At 47.4% G+C, this 16625-nt stretch overlaps 1 protein-coding gene across 1 annotated transcript; it reads right to left on the bottom strand.

The window, feature by feature from the left end:
* Positions 1-14976: 14976 nt before the first annotated feature.
* Positions 14977-16015, bottom strand: CCDC71L (coiled-coil domain containing 71 like). The gene has a single exon (XM_082308912.1). It carries the CDS (start codon positions 15927-15929, stop codon positions 15054-15056), a length of 876 nt encoding a protein of 291 aa, XP_082165038.1. The 5' UTR covers positions 15930-16015; the 3' UTR covers positions 14977-15053.
* Between the last annotated feature and the right edge of the window lie 610 nt (positions 16016-16625).

Genomic DNA, 16625 nt, shown 5'->3' with positions numbered 1-16625 from the left:
TACACTCAGTGCTTTATGGATGCAAGCCCTGTGGGGTATGAGTCCTGAGGAAGGATTTGCCTATTCTGCAAAAGGTAGAACAACAACCAAAAAAAAAGACAGATCGGAAAAACAAAAATTGTTGTTCTTTATTTCTGACAATTTTATTCTCAGACCATCTAGGTATATTCAAGGGTAGTCAGTTTATCACAGAATTGTACTCTTTTCGTTATTTGTTCTGCTGCTCAGTGCTTTCCTCTTGAGAACGTCTCTTTAGGATCTGTCCCTAGAAAACAGTGAGTTATTTTTATCTCCGAGGTAGATAACATAATTCTGCTGAGGGAAAATGAGGATGGCTGAGCGTCCGGTTAACAGAGGGCAGGAGAGATGGGGCTCACACCTCACACTGGGATAGGCTGTGGTCTCTGCTGTGCTTGCAGGTACCAGCATGGGGAAATACTGGATTATGGCAGGTACCTGGAAAACCCTCTGCACCAAGGGCAGCCAAGCTGATAAATCACTGGCCATGACTGTGGTTTGCAAAAGCGGCAGAGGGGGGACTGACCTGTGCAGGAACATAAAGGACACTGGAGCTTCCTAAGCAAACAAGAAATGCTACTTTATCCCCTCCCACTCTTGGAAATGACAAAAATTAGACTAGCAGAAAATGGTTGCCACTAGTAACGAAGTGTTTTAATATGCCAGTGGTTTTCAATAGTGAGAGCTGGTGAGCAGTTTTATGGGGGCATATATTCTGTCTGGGACACAGCCACAGCCCTGGTATCAGTTCTGTGGGATTTGGAAAGGCAAAGGGAAAGCTCCTGGCTTCAGCTACTTTGTAGGGATAATTTGCATTTATCACCTCCTCCCCCATTTTGGACTCCATCCTGTTTTGGGCCCCACCTCACCAGAAAGGGGAAGTGTGAAGGAGGGAAGAGGAGGCTGAAAAAGCAAGGGGTGAATGGGTGAAGGAACAGAGCTGTGGTCACTCCAGCAAAGCCAACACGGCGAGGACTGGAAAACTCAGCAACGTCCTTCCTGGCAGTACGAAAGATGTCAGCCTGCAGCCAAGTGTCCCTCCACTTCTCCAGCCTGGGGACAAGCCCATGAGATGGCTCCTGCCTGTTGCCTCCCTCGGGGATCTGATCCCCCAGGTCCAAATTCAAACCCATTTTCAAAAAGCTCTTCCGAGGCATCTGTGCCAAAAAGCAGCTGTGTGCTCAGGAAATACTTCAGTCCTTTTAAACAAGGCAAGCCAGAGGGTACAGCCAGGTTTCTGTTCTTTACCCCTGTCTCTCAGTAGCTTCCCTTGAACTACTTTGTCTTGTTTTTGCACAGTTCTGTGGTCTGCTGGGTCCCATAGCTATGCAAGGGTCTGTTAATATACCCTTGTACAATTTGAGATTCCTTTTAGTTGAAGCTGTGGGATTTACTTTGCTTGATCTAAACTTGTACTGAGATCCTGGCGTGTTCACACATTCAGAAGAGGTGCTCTGATACACAGACCTGGAGGAAATATTTATTTTCTGAGCGATGGGGTCACCCTGCAGAAATTGGGAAGGGGTGACTCCAGGGGTTAGACACAGACATATAGCACTGGAGCTGGTCACACTGTGTACACCTGGGGCTGGAAGCTGGTCCATTGGTGCTGTTTCCCTGATTCCAGCCAGGATGGGGAAGAGGACCAAAGACATGTCCCTTGATGTGGACTTGCATGGCTCTTCGGTGGAGTCCAGGGGCCCCAAGGCAGTGCCAGAAGCAGCATGCTCTCCAAACTCCCCTCCTGGTGCTGAGCAGGCTGGGCAGTCTGCTCCCACCCAAAGACTGATTCGAATCTCTGGAGACACATTGGCCATGCTAACACCAGGCACTACCTGGATCTTCAAGAGCAAGGCCAGCATCTTCCCAATTTAATGAGGTACCATTCAGCAGTTAGCAGCCTCCTGGTACTGCCACTGGGTTATGTTGCTGCTGGATACACTTCCAGCCCTCTCAAAGCACAGTTAATGCCTCGCATCAGTTTCTCATGCCCTCCAGTTGCACACCCAGTGGATTTCTGGATGCAGATGGCATGTATGTTACCATTGCAGAAGACAACAGTAGGAAAGGGAAAATAATAGAGAAGAACAGCAAAGACTGGGGAAGGCAACAGAAGTCAGGGTAAAGAAGGTCAAGGTTTCCAAGAAAGATAAGGTAGGTGACTGAGGAGGAACAGAAGAGTTGCGAAGAGCTGAGGGCTGGCAGTTGCAGGGAAATCTGAAAATGCAGTAGGTCCTTTGTACAGCAGGAGACACATTCAGGATGTTGCAGAAGCATTTAGTGGTTTCAGGAGATTTCTAGTAGCTTGTGCATGTTCAGTAAATGCTGGAGGACTTTGCGGTTGTGCAGCCTGCTCATTGGTTCATATCCTAGTGTCTTCATCAGGGGCTGGAGCACATTTGGTGTTGCAGTTGGGGTTGAGCTGCTGATTAAGTCTCCTGTTAAAGGAAGCTAGTTCACAGGCACCAGAACTGTTTTGCATACCAAATCAACACACAGTAAGTGGGGGTAATCAGGGAGTTCACTTCAAAACAGCTTTGAACGAAAACATTTACACAGGCACAGCCTTAGGCACTTAGTTCATGCCTAAATGCTAGTGAACTTCTGAAAGCAAATGCCCACGTTCTCTGCAAAGTTAGGGAAGGGAGGCTGATGCTTTTCAAGAGCTACTGGAGGAGATACTATCCATTTACATATCTGTGCCTGAGTTGGATGGTGACTCCCTTCTGACCAGGGAAGATAGTAAAAATGAGTAAGCAAGTGGCTGGTTAGAGCGTGGGCAGATCATCAGATGGGTGGAGGAATAGTAGCTCTTCACTCACAATACTCACACTCAAGTATGGCATTAGTACCCACGTTCACATGCTGCTTTCCACCTAAGTAGGTCACTACTTGAGCAGCACTTTGGGCCTGACTCTGCAGTTTGCACTGGCACATACAGCAGGCACCCACGAGTAAGAGGGCGCAACATACTGTCAAATCTATCACACCCTTAGATGTCATTGTGACCTCCATGATCAACCAGTCCTTTCTCTGGCTATGCTGTTCATCAGTCCTGGGTCTGAGTTTGTGCTCAAGCCCAGCACCATCTACCACCCATGCTGTTTTTGTGAATGCTGAACACCAGGCCTGCCTGGAGTGGTGAAAGCTTAAACACTTGCATTATGCTATCACACGGATCCAAGCTTTCCTCCATCTAGTCTAGACAGACTGACATCAGCTGGAATGAATTAAAGTGGTCCACCAGAAGACATCCTGAAACATGGGTCTTCCTAAGCACAGCCCAGATGATTTATGTCTAAACTGCAGCTAACCAGATGAAAAGAAAGTGGACAGATAATAATGGTTGAACCTCTTTAACATGTCCTTAAATCCATGTTTTAGCTAGCCCTAAAATCATGGTTAGTGTGTTTGATGGGATTTCTGTGCACAAGAAGCCTGGGACCAGGAATGGGATGTGCTCCAGGCTTTGCAAACCTACAGGCTTTACAATGAATTTCCAAAAGCATTCCCAGCTTTCATGGAAATAGTAGAAGATTGCTTTGCTATTAAAGGTCATCTGCACCTCCCCACAGGTCCTGACACCTGAGGAATCCTGGTCTCACTTCATTGCGATTGTTCAAAACTGTGACTAGAGATATGCAGCTTGTGGCTCCCTACATTGCTACCTGTCCTCTCCCTTTCCTATAGCTTTGCTCTCCATCAATTAAAAATAAACCACCAAACACCCATTCTCAAACCACATAACCATGCCAACAAAACCTCTAATATAGCTGCTTTTATACATGCAGCGACTCCTTTCTGCTCATGTAACTCCATTCTGGGAAGCTGTCTAACTTTCATCTTCATGGGCAGGGTTTGCCAGTTGCAGTTCTAACAGGAAACCCCTTTAAGTGGAAACAACCTCTGATGTTACGGCTCCCATAGCAGCAAAAAGCTGCTTCCCTGCATGACTCTCTCTCATCTCCTGGGGTGCCTGCTGCCCAGACAGATTCCAGACAGCTGTCTCCAGCCTGCTGCTCCTGTTCACAGGCAGGCTCTGGCTCCCTCCCAAGCCTTGTCTTCTCTGACCCACGACTGCCAACTCTTTGGGATTTTATTGCCAGGATCATGGTATTTGATGTTTTTCTTACTGTCCCCATTCCTAGACTGAGAAAGCTTATTTATCATTCAGAATTAAAATGACATTCTGTTCTTCTTGGAGGCAAAGAAAATCTTGAAAAGCATGAAATTTAGTGACTCACAAAAGTTACAGGCGTATATATATCACTTCTAAATCTTTTGATTTTTTTTCTTAAGCCAGCCTTGTGATGGGGAAAAGTGAGCAAAATGATTTACACGTTAATTAGCAACACTGCTGACATGAAATATTATTTCCTTGTCTAGCGCTCCTGATATTATGCAGCATTCCAGCGAGGCAAGATGGAGAGCTGTAATTCTGAAATGGTGATATTTTACACTCTGTGCCCAAGAGAAAATCCTATGCGGTGTGCCACATAGGAGGGCAACAGCCCTTCAGACCCAGGTTTCAGACTGCCTTCCTTCAGGGAAGAAGTGCCTTGAGAGAGGGGGGATGCTAAGCATCAGCAGGGAGGGCACGGTGATCCTAATATCCTGCCGTGCATCCAAGAGTTGTGCCTAACACAAGGACCCTCTTGCCCCGCCAGTGCCCAATGGACCAGCTCATCTGTTTAATGATTCCTTTAGGTAGGTACCTACAAAACCCTGGACTGGGCACTATTGTCAAGAAGGCCATGGAGAAAACACTGAGAAGTGAGTTTCCAGTGCTCATTGATAAAGTCTAAGCAGCTTCCACCTCCATTATCTTTTCTGGTTTTGCCAAAAACCGAACTTTCCAAACATTTAGTTTAATGAAAGACTTTTTGCAAAAATAAAAGATGTTTTGATAAAAATGTCAACAAAATAAATCATGCAAAAACAACTGGCTGCTTTGTGCTTTCCTCTTCTTTTAAATAGGACATTTTTCATGAAGTCAAACTTTTATTTTTCAAGATCATTTCAGGCAGCCCTCCAAAATCCTTGAGGTTTTGTTTCATTCAAATTGTTCCAAGTAGGATGTGATCACTGTGATTATGACTTTTTTTTTTTAACAGGAAGGAGATTTTTACATGCTTTGGAAATATGGAAGAGGAAGCTGGACGTGAGGAAAAAGACAATGACAAAAATGTTAAGCCAATTCAGAAGAATACAAACATCAGGGGATTATTTAAGACACCTGGTCTGGTGGAAAGATGGATGAAACAGCTTCCATTAGATACTGGACAACGAGGTGAAATTTATGTGCAGAAGGAAGTAATTTATGCACAGTTCTTTCTTACACAAAGGATCATTATTTATTGCTAATAAATGAGCACATTTGATGCATCTAATCAGTATTCAAATACTTAATGTGTTTTAAGAGCAGCTAGGGTATATTCTCTGTAACACAACTCATTGCACTCGGGAATTTTGTCAAATTACATAGAGCTGCAGTGAAAGGCTGGAATATGAAACAAGGGCAGTAAAGTAGATGGAACAATTTCAAAAAATAAAAAATGACAAAAATTTCCTCCACTTTCTCCTCTACCTCTTCCCACTTGTCCAGAAATAAGTATTGGGACATTTCTGTTCAGCAGCATTAATTTAACCATCCAAGATGAGAAGATAAAAAGCTCCAAACAACACTATGGTCCCAATGTACAGATTTTACAATATCAAAGATGATTGGCAACTTATTTTTTCATTGTGGATTTCAACCCGAGACATTTTCCTCCCATTCTTGTTTCTGATTAATTCTCTCCCTATTTCTTCTCTGTCTTTTTAAGAAGAGTACTTAGGATGTCTTTAAAGGACCACTCTTCAAGACATCATTCATCTGTGCTTGCTTGTGGAGGATCCTGTTGACTAGGTTAACCTCTGTAAGTCCCTTCCAACCTGAATTATTCTGTGTTCCACACGCACAACTTCCTGAGCAATGGATGCATCTTTGGGAAGAAAAATAGTGTGGGCAGCACTTAAAAGATTTAAACTTTGAGTTCCTTAAGAGGTCTAGGGATGAAAAGAAAAGCTGTCTGCTCTTTAGTATAAGCTAAGGTACAAAGTACTGAGAATTTATACGAAAAAAATCACACCTGACATTTACAGCCACATCAAAGCCCACTCAGAATCAGCACAGCACTGTTTCTGTGCCTTCACAGGAAGAGGTGCTCTGTGTTTCTTCCTGGAAGAAGTGCTAAAGTGGAGGCATTCTGTGCCTGAGCTGTTCGACCCTTCCTGCTGACGGCCACTCAACAGCAGCAGGAACAGCACTTCAGTCTCCCAGCTAAGACAAAAGATTGGTTTTCAGATTTTCTGTCTCTGGTTGCTTCCTCTATCAAACTAGAAGAGTAAAAGAAAAATCAGATAGATACCCATTCTTCTGGAGGAGGTAAATTCCCCTCACAACCTCCCAAGACTGCAGGTGCTAAGTGGAGATTATGCCACAAATTTTTATATTAGTGGATTCGACATAAGGCAGAAGTCCACAGAAATCTTGCTGGAAAGTGGCTTCTGGATGGGATAGCCGTTAGGAAGTACGCAGGGTAGATTCCAGGATTGTTGTGGCCTTGGGACAGTTTTGCTGATCCTGTATAGCATGGAAATGTGGGGCATTTTTAGAATATACGTTGGATACAATGGCATTGGACAAATAAAAACTAGAACAAAAGTCTCTTTAAGAGAACTGCTTTGGGGTGTGAGTGCATGTGTGTGTGTATATATATATATACACAAATACTCATTACAAGCTTTCATAAATTATTATATATACCATCTATAAAAATTAGTCTTTGCTACACATAACACTTTGTATAATGAGGAAATCATTGATATTTGGATCCTTACATTGGAGCTTGGGTGGAGTGAAGGATAAGCGCAGCTCAGCCCATGCCCTAACCCACTCTTTCTGCTCTGTTTCAAGAAAACTTGCATCACTGGTCCCAGTCTGTGCCACTAACTCCCGGTAGATAAGCAGACACATATCCCTAGAGGGGGTGAAATGCATTGTGTCAGCTTCCTACACAACCTGACACTGCATAGTTCATTCAGAAGTACATGCTCATTGTTCAGCAGTTATCTTACGGAACCATGGGACAATTTCAGTTATAAGTGATTTTAACAATCCTGGGATGTACAAAGTGGATGGTTGTAATTTCAACTGCTCAGCGCGAATAGAAAGAAAAAAAAAGAAACCAAAACTATAATAACATAGCACCTTCATTTTGGAATTTAAGTGTATGGATTCACGAGGAGATGGAAAGAAACTTTCCTTCCTTTTCAAAAAGTCTTTGAAAAGGCATCAAGGAATCATCACACCAGGTTCTTTCCGTTCGGTTTCTTACCTCTCATTCAGGAAATACCATCCATTTGGAAACAGCATCTGGTATTTTGACTAAGGTCCGCTGCTGCCCAAATAAATATGTGTACTTGTGAACATGTCCTCTCGATCTTCACAGATATATAGCAAGTTGATTTGGCATGGGCAACGTAAGCTGATAAACAGGCTGCTCGGTCACCCAAGCAAAGTAACAGGCAATCAGAGATGGCTGAAGGCAGAGTAAAGACAGAGTGAAGACTCTTTGAGGAGGTGGAAAGGAACAGCCAGCTACACACACGGCACTGCGAAAAAATGAAAAACTGTCTTTCAGAGCAAGAATTTCACCTCCCATCTACTCTAGACTGTTCACTCTGTCTCTCTCCTCAAACGCAGCCTAGGAAAATAGGGCGGGTACAGATTGTCTGCATTCCTGAAGTAGCAATGGGGAGAAAAACCCAGAATGGTCAGAGCAGTTCGAGGGATAGGGCTTTCCTGTTGGCAGTGCTTTAACTTCGACACTATCAAGTCTCATCTTCTATAATCTCAAATAAGGAGCCTGCAAGAGAACTGGAATGGAAGCTTTCTTAAAGGCCAGTGGAGAGTACAGGGAACCACACGCTTTTCTGTTTGGCTGGGTATCTTGCACACCTGTTTGAATAAAAATGAACTGCATGAATGAAGGTTCACTTCTTCCATCTCCTATAACATCAAGCCCTACTTAGCAGTTTCCTGAGGAGTTTCACAGTAAATAAATGGATAAATGAGACCCTTTATTCTTGATATCAACCCTGGAAAATATTTTCAGGTCTCTTTACATAAGAAAATGGCAGCAACAACAGAAGAACTAAAAGAATTTTTTTGTAATTCTATAAAGATATTTAGGCACTAACATTGAGGAAATATGCTTTATTTTTAGAGTATGGAAAAATGGCTTTGCCTTGATTAGGGATAAGAAGTGTTCCAAAATTCTCCTACATATTCCTACTACCATACATATTGGATGCCTCATGATAGTTCGGGAATAAACCATCATGAGCAGCACACATTTGGAGTCAGTGCCTGAGCAGATCCCCTACCACAGAATACTCTGGAATGGGTCTGCCTCAGTCTTTCCTCAGTCAAGGCAGTTATGCTCACCTAAAATAAATACCGGATGAAGAACCAAGGTGTTCCCTAAAAACCCCGATATCCAGGAATTTTCTCTAGCTTAGTGAATATTTATTTTACAGAGTGAAATGGTTCAAGCTGTTATAACCTCAGGACACAGAACTTCAAAGTTCCTCCTCCGAGTGAGACAGGTGGGGTCACTGGAACTTGAGTCTCTACAAGTCCAGGATTTCTGACCTACTATCTGACTTCATATAAATTGTCTCATTTCTGTGACACAATTCACTCTTGTGAATCTAGTCCTTTGCTTCCAGATGTCCTATATTTGTAGACACAAGCAAAATAGAGCATTTCAAGTCAAACAAAACATTCTGTTCAACCCAAAATCAGTGTTTTCGACTCATACATACAAATCAGAGAATTTTTGTTTCAGTCCATTGGGTGAAAAAGAAATAGAGATGCTTTCAGTACTACTGGTTTCATGTTCATGCAAACCTTGGACTCAAACTACAGCATTGATCCATTGTAAATTAGTGTAAGTAACTCAACTGTTTTAAATATCACGAAGAGCCCAGGACTCTGCCTTGCTGAAGAAGCAGTAAGTGAAAAATTATTTGGGATCAAAGCCGCAATCTACAAACTGGATTCACTCTGCCCTTTGCTTCTGATAGGCAAGGAAATACAGATACACACAACATCCCCTACCCATTCAGAGCAAAATCCAAGTACCGCAAGTCTTGCCTTCGGCAAATATATACAACAATCCTCTGCATGAGGTTTGAGCATACACAGAGTTTGTTGTTTACAGGCTAGCAACAGATGGTTTCAAGGACCAGTTGTACACTTTGATCCTTTTGATGTGAAAACTTCTATGCAACATTAGAGTACAGGAAAATTTTTGCAAGGCACTGCTTTCTCCTTTTATGAGCTTCAGTCCTGACCAATGTATTTGTAGAATGACTCAGAGGAAGGCACTGCCTCTTGAATGTAAAGCCTAGACTAGGCAACACGTTCGACACAATGGTCGTCTCAACTCTCTCCTTGGCATCTGGGGCCATCATGCAACTCTTTTTGGCACTGGGGCATTTTGAAATTCAATAACCTTCGAGTGACTGGATGAAAATTCAGATTTGGCAGAGGAAATAGCACAACTTGCAGTACACAAAGTCATTGTATGAAGGGAGCTCATAAGGGAGGGAAGCAGCTACTGCAAAAGAAGTCTGGCAACAGAGGCTACCACAAGATTCCTGTTTAACATGAAACCATCCGTGCTGACTGAACTAGACTGGGCACTGTACACTGGATTTATTCTGGGCCTGCATTTTGTCAGTCTCAGAAGCAGCCCTGTATGGCAGGATGCTGAAACCACTCAAGTTAAATCAGGCAAATCACACCTGTGCTGGTTTCGGCTAGGACAGAGTTAATTTTCTTCATAGTAGCTAGTATGAGGCTATGTTTTGGATTTGTACTGAAGAGAGTGTTAATAAACACAAGGATGTTTTAGTTATTGCTGAGCAGTGCTTATACAGAGCCAAGGCCTTTTCTGCTTCTCACCCCACCCCACCAGCGAGGAGGCTGGGGGTGCACAAGGAGTTGGGAGGGGACACGGCTGGGACAGCTGCCCCCAGCTGACCAAAGGGATATCCCACACCATATGACGTCATGCTCAGCGTATAAAGCTGGGGGAAGAAGAAGGAAGGGGGGATGTTTGGAGTGATGGCGTTTGTCTTCCCAAGTAACCATTAGGCGTGATGGAGCCCTGCTTTCCTGGAGATGGCTGAACACCTGCCTGCCCATGGCAAGGAGTGAATGAATTCCTTGCTTTGCTTTGCTTGCGTGCACAGTTTTTGCTTTCCCTATTAAACTGTCTTTATCTCAACCCACGAGTTTTCTCACTTTTACTCTTCTGATTCTCTCCCCCATCCCACTGTGAGGGGAGTGAGCGAGCAGCTGTGGGGGGCTTAGCTGCTGGCTGAGGTTAAACCACAACAGTCCTTTTTGGCACACAACGTGGGGCTCAAAGGGTTTGAGATAATGACAGATTTGATTAGAATGTGCTAGATCAAATCTATAGCTGTTATTGCTGTTTAGCTATTAATTGGCAGGCTCCTGTGCTTGCCATGGGGCTTGCTTGCCTTACTGTACGTAACAGACTAGTGCTCGTTAGTGGCTGCTTTTTGCTCTTGCTGCTTGCTGTACTGCTAATCATCTTAGTGTGCTGTGCCTGGAAACATTTTGGTAACAGCAATGGCCATGCGCCTGGGCTGGCAGATGGCCAGGGCATGGCTGCTGGTTCTGTGCTGCTGTACTGGACAGGCTGGAACTCCAGTGTCAGCTCGAGTGGAAGGGACTGTGACCCGTGGATGAGTCCATGCAGGAGCAGGACACCCTGAAGCATCTGTGGCCATGAGTAAATCCACATCAGAGCCGGTACATCTCAAAGCGTCTGTGGCCGTGGTCATGTCTGTGCCGCAGCAGGTGTACCTCTGAAGGGATTGTGGCCCAAGGATAAGTCCACGCTGGAGAAGGTACACCTCAAAGCATCTGTGGCTGTGGGTAAGTCCATGCTGCAGCAGGTACACCTTGAAGCATCAGGGGCTGTACGTGAGATCATGCTGGAACACTTCAAAGCGTGTGGCCATGGATAAGCCCACAACAGAGCAGGTACACCCTTAGAGGGACTGCAGCCATGGGTAAGACCATGTTGGAGCAGGTTTACCTCTGAAGGGTCTGTGGCCATGGGTAAGGCCACGCTGGAGCAGGTCTATCTCTGAAGGCATTGTGGCCCATGGAGAAGGCCATGCTGGAACAGGTGCACCTCCAAGCGACTGTGGCTGTGGGTAAGTCTATGCCGCAGCAGGTACGGCCCTGGAGAGACTGTGGCACATAGATAAGGCTCCACTTGGAGCAGGTACTCCCCTAAGGGACTGCAGTCTGTGGCTAAGTCCAAGCTGGAGCAGGGGCAAGGGGAGGAGTTCATTGCAATGTTAAACCCTATGGTCTGTTCCAAAGGGGCCAGGGATGGTGATTGTGATGGATACACCTTTAAATTGTTGTAACCCATGATCTCAGTTGCATGGTATAGGAATTACTATAGCAGGAACCACCCAAACCAATGGAAGACAAGCATTACAAGAAGCAGCGCCAGTGCACAGCGACCCGACCTGAGCTGGCTTTGGTGCCCAGTAACTCCACATAACGCACCACCTCTCCTGTCCTGAGTGACCACCATCACAGATGGAGCCCAAAGTCATGGGCTAAATGAACTCAGTGGACATTTTACAGACATTGCACAGGGGTGGTCCATAGACTAAGGGAATGATACCTGTGTATTGTATCAAAGTATGGGAAGAGAGGTGGTGATTGATGAGGATGTATTGGATAGTGTGGGACTGAAGCATGATGTAAATGGTATGGAATAAGAGCTGGACAATGTGCTGGTTTTGGCAGCCACATGGAATCAGACCAGAAGTCCATCTAATCCATTATACTTTCTCCAACAGCATATGTATAGGTAGAGTACAATAACGTTATTAGTCCTTTATGTAAAATAAAACCTAAGGCTTCCGTGCTTAAAATTATCTAACTCAATATTGCAGTGGTTTTGCACACCCCGTTCCAACCTTCCTCAGCTCTGGTCTACAGCTAAGAAGGTCAAACAAAAGCCAACAGGTATCGACCTGCCCAAACCTAAAATTGAATAGTTTTCTGATTGCTTAGCTTCCTCAGATAAGCACAGAGATATAGGTAGGAGTTGCAGCTTTGAGGGGGGGGAAAAAAAGGGGGGGCGGAAGGGAAGCTGCACCACAGACAATCCTGTCCTGGATTGCCACAAACTGCCACGAACATGATCATGAAATTAGTTGTCTTAGCTTCCCTGTAAGCTGTTCTGTACTGTACCCTGTCCTGTACTTAGACCCTTTGCTGAGCTATTTCAGCACATTAATTTGCCAGAAAACCTGACTAAAGATTCCCCCCCTTAACTGACTTCACAGACTGAAATAGCTCAGTTAAGAACCTGTAAACGCAGCTGCCAGAGTTTAGACTACAGTGAAACTTCAATCCAACTTGCCAACAGGGTATCAGCAAGGCATACTATACCCCCAATAAAGCTGCCACTTCAAAACCAAGAAGTCAAAGCGCAACCAAGAGAAAAATAAGCAAGCCTTACGCATACAGCCCACAACAAGAGTCACTCAACGGAGCTCAAGTTACTTCACTATATTTTGTACCCACACAGAATGTTTCAGGATAAGCCTCCAAACAGGGCAGCACAAATTTAACACAGTGTCTCCCATATCATCCCTCTGGCAGCCTCAATTCTGCCCTTGAAATTTGATCTAGCCTGTCCTCCTGTCCTGCGCCTGTTTACAAGTGAAGTGAAGAATCTGCACAAGACAACTTGCTTACATTTTATCATATTTCTACACAGGTCTTTCAAAAGAATACTAAAAAAATAACCTAACAGTAGGAGCACTGAAATCAACTAGACACTCTAAGAACTAATAACAATACTCTTAACTTGCCTTTCTAAAGTGGAATATCAAAACTGAAAAACTTGGAGCCCTGGCATTTGGTCACACCACAGCTTGTCTTATTGAGTTTTAAATCAACACAATTTCACCTGTACGTTTAAGCAGGTATTATAGCCAGAGAAATAGCACAACAACGTGCACCCTTGAACTTTCATTTCCTAATTCACTTCTGAAATGTGACGTGGCACTACTGCAGCGATCAGCAGGCAGTCTAACGTTATGTAAACAATTTCAAAAGCCTGATGGATATAGAATAGATTAAGTGTTAGTTTGGAAGAATAAGAACTTTGCAGCTTCACTAAGTAAGAACTACAAAATATAAACAGGTTTTAGAAGAGGCTGGCTGCTTTAGGTTAGTGCTAGCAAGTTTTTACAAGCAGCCTCTACACATCAAGCTGTCTTATTGCCTCTGTCGACAGCAGGCAACAAGGAGTTGACAGCCAGCGGAATTTTTTTTTTTTTTCAGCCATCAGAAAAGAAATGGTCACCAAACCATTCTATAAGCAAGTTGTGAAGTCATTCATTCCACCACAGAAATTGGTAAGTTAGTCTGATTTGCCAGGATACTAGGGACATATTACCAAGCATTTATTTTTCCTCTCCCAAGCATTAAAAAAAAATAAAAAATCACATTCTCCCTCACATACACCTTTGCTCCTCACACACCAATTGCAAGGCATAAGACCTAAAGAAAGTCCTTAATGAAACAGTTTAAATAGAGACTGCCTATCGCATAGAATGACAACACGGTTTTCAGTCAAAATAATCAAGCTACACCATGAACTTCACATCAGTCAACTGTGAAATGCAGAAGAGGTTTATAAAAATAATTATGTGCAAGTAATTATGTTAAATATGATTATCCATCAGTAATCATCTCACAACCGCGGGATAACAACCAGCGCTATTTTGTTATGAAGTGATCAGGTATCAAGTCTTGCTCTTTTTGCAGAGAGAGGCACTTCAGCGTGACATTTGTGTCATGCGAGCTACTGACTTTTGGCTGTCAGCGCCAACGTGGTATCGCAGTTCACCTTCGGACACCTACACATTGCTTCGATGAGCAGTTACATTCTTCACAAACTCTAAGCTTGTTTACATTAAGCGCCTAGATGGTGTACTTCACCAAGGAACCCATCCCTGTGCAGTTTCATGGAACTGAAACGCCACTTGTTCTTTGACTTTTATTAAGTTCACTTAGGTTGACCAAATGAGCTTCCCTAAAGTAAACAGGGTTATAAAATATCAGGATGATCCTATCTTTAGGTGCTCAATAGAAACAAATACTTAGTTCAACTAGAAAACTTTAAAAATGACTTTAGATACAAAAGTGTAACAATTATACTGCGCGATACATCTTTATATATCACTAAGCCCATGAAATTAAAAAAAAAAAAGTTTTTGCACCATCAAGAACAGCCACAAGTCCTGAACCTCCATTCTTTACGCATCCTTGATCAGAGTAAACTGAAACTTGGGAATGCTTGGGATTCAAAATACCCTGAGCACATACTAGTGCAACACCACAAAGCATACATAATCCATCGGAAAAGGGGGGAAAGAAGAAAAAAAAAAAAATAGCAAGAATCAGATGGTGCTTTATTATACAAGCATGAAAGTAAGTTCCTTTGGAAAATAACTTCTTGGGTGGACTTCTGGACCAGTGAGGTAGCCCAATGGGAGAGAAAAAAAGTGGAAGTGGAACTTGGTCCCCACGCGTGATACCTGCCAGGCGGTCCTTCGCGTCCCCCGCGCCCCGGCGGGGCCGGGCCGGGCCGGGCGGCGCCGCGGGGCGGCCGGGGGCGAGGCCGGGGCCGGGGCCCTGGCTGCGCGGCGGCCCGGCAGGCCGCCCCCCGTGCGGCTGGGGGGCCCGGGCCCGGCCCCCGCCCGAGCGAGCCATAAAGTGCAGCAGCAGAACACGATCCAGACAAAAGCAATGTAAACAGGTGACTGATATCGGTCTCTTTGTCCGCACCGCGGCCAAGGTGAGGCGCCGGCCTTCCCGCCTCCCGGCGCGGGGCCAGAGGCCCCCCGCGGCCTCAGGACGGCACCACGGGGAAGCGGCGCACCCGCACCACGGGGGACAGGTCCACGCCGAGGATCCGCTGCGCCCGGCGCCGCGCCGCCCCCAGGCTCCGCCGGCTCCAGACGCTGCCCCGCACCCGGATGGTGGGGAAGGTGGTGAGGCGGGGGGTGGCCGCCTTCCAGATCTCCTCCAACGACTTGCCGCCGAAGGACTCCCAGGCGGCCCCCTCCGCCGGGCTGCCCCGCTCGCCGTCCGCCTCCTCGCCCGGCGGCCCCAACGCCGCCGCCGCCGCCTCCTCCGCCTCCCCACCGCCGCGGGGGCCGTCGGCCGCCGGTGCCGCGGCCGCTTGCCGCTGCCTCCCCCGTCCCCTCCTGCGGCGCCGCCGCCGCCTCCGCCGCTTGGCGCTGCCACCCGCCGCCGCGGCTCGGCGCTTGGCGTCGGCGGCCGGGAGGCGCCGCTTGCCGGCGCGGCGGCGGGGCCGCTCCGCCGAGGGCGGCAGCGGGTCGGGGACGACGGCGCGGCAGGAGGCGTATCCGTAGACGTCCTTGCTGCGGAGGATGACCGGGGAGAACTCGTGCTTGAGGCTGCAGAGGAAGTTCCACAGCTCCGAGTCGGAGCTCATGAACTCCGTGGACTTGGGCATGAAGAGCTTGAGGGCGTCGCCCAGCGCCTTGGTGCCGGCGAAGGAGACCTGCGAGCGCGAGTACACAACTTTCTCCGCCTCCCCTTCCAGTCCCCAGGCGGCGGGCGCCGCTCCGCCGCCGCCGCCTGCCCCCGCCGCCGCTGCCGCCGCCCGGGCTCCCGCGGCCGCTGCCGCGGCGCTCCCCGCCTCTTGGTTCATCTCCCCGGCTCCTCTCTCCAGCGCCGCCTGCTTCCTACTGCGGGTCATGGAGGCAGAGGGACGGGGTGGGGGCAGAGACGCCGAGAAGGGACAGCAGAGCAGAGGCGCCGGCCGCAGCTCGGCCGCCGCCGGGCGCCCGCCGCCTCACCGCGCCCCGCCGCCCGCACGCCGGTAGGGAGCGACGATCGATACCCGGCCGCCCGGCACAAAATGGCGCTTTAAACTCCCAGGCGGGGACTGCGCGCCGACCCGCCCTCCCTCCGCGCCCGGCGGTTGGCCCGTTTGAAACACGTCGGGCGGGCCAGGCCCCGCCCCCGCGCGGCGGAGGCGGCCATTGGGAGGGCGGCGGGGGTCGGGGGGCGGCAGCGAGGGGGCGGCCCGGGGCTCCCTGCCCCGGGGCGGCGGGACGGGGCGGGACGGCCCCGGGTCACCTGCGCGGCCAGGGGACGCCCCCGGGGAGCCCTAGCAGGCCACCGGGCCCCGTTGCCCCCCACCTCCAGTAGGGCGTCCCAGTTGGTGGCCCTTTCCCCCATGGCGGGGTGCCAGCGGGCCTGGAGGGACTGCCGTGCCGTGTGCCGGCGTCGCGCCTCGCTGCAAGGACAAGGTTCATAGAACAGAATCGCGGAATCACTAAGGTTGGAAAAGGCCTCAGAGGTCATCGAGTCCAGCCGTTAACCTAACTGCCAGGTCCACCTCTAAACCACGTCCCTAAGGTTCTTCACAGGGGGGTGGGCAAAGATGGTT

This window comes from Platalea leucorodia (assembly GCF_965183815.1).
Source record: "Platalea leucorodia genome assembly, chromosome: 4".
NCBI lineage: Eukaryota > Metazoa > Chordata > Aves > Pelecaniformes > Threskiornithidae > Platalea > Platalea leucorodia.
Note: the sequence above shows the minus strand (reverse complement) of the source record. Positions and strands in the feature narration are given on the sequence as shown.

What these genes read in the sequence shown, in the direction of transcription:
- CCDC71L (XM_082308912.1), bottom strand. Translation starts at nt 15,929, where the DNA reads ATGACCCGCAGTAGGAAGCAGGCGGCGCTGGAGAGAGGAGCCGGGGAG.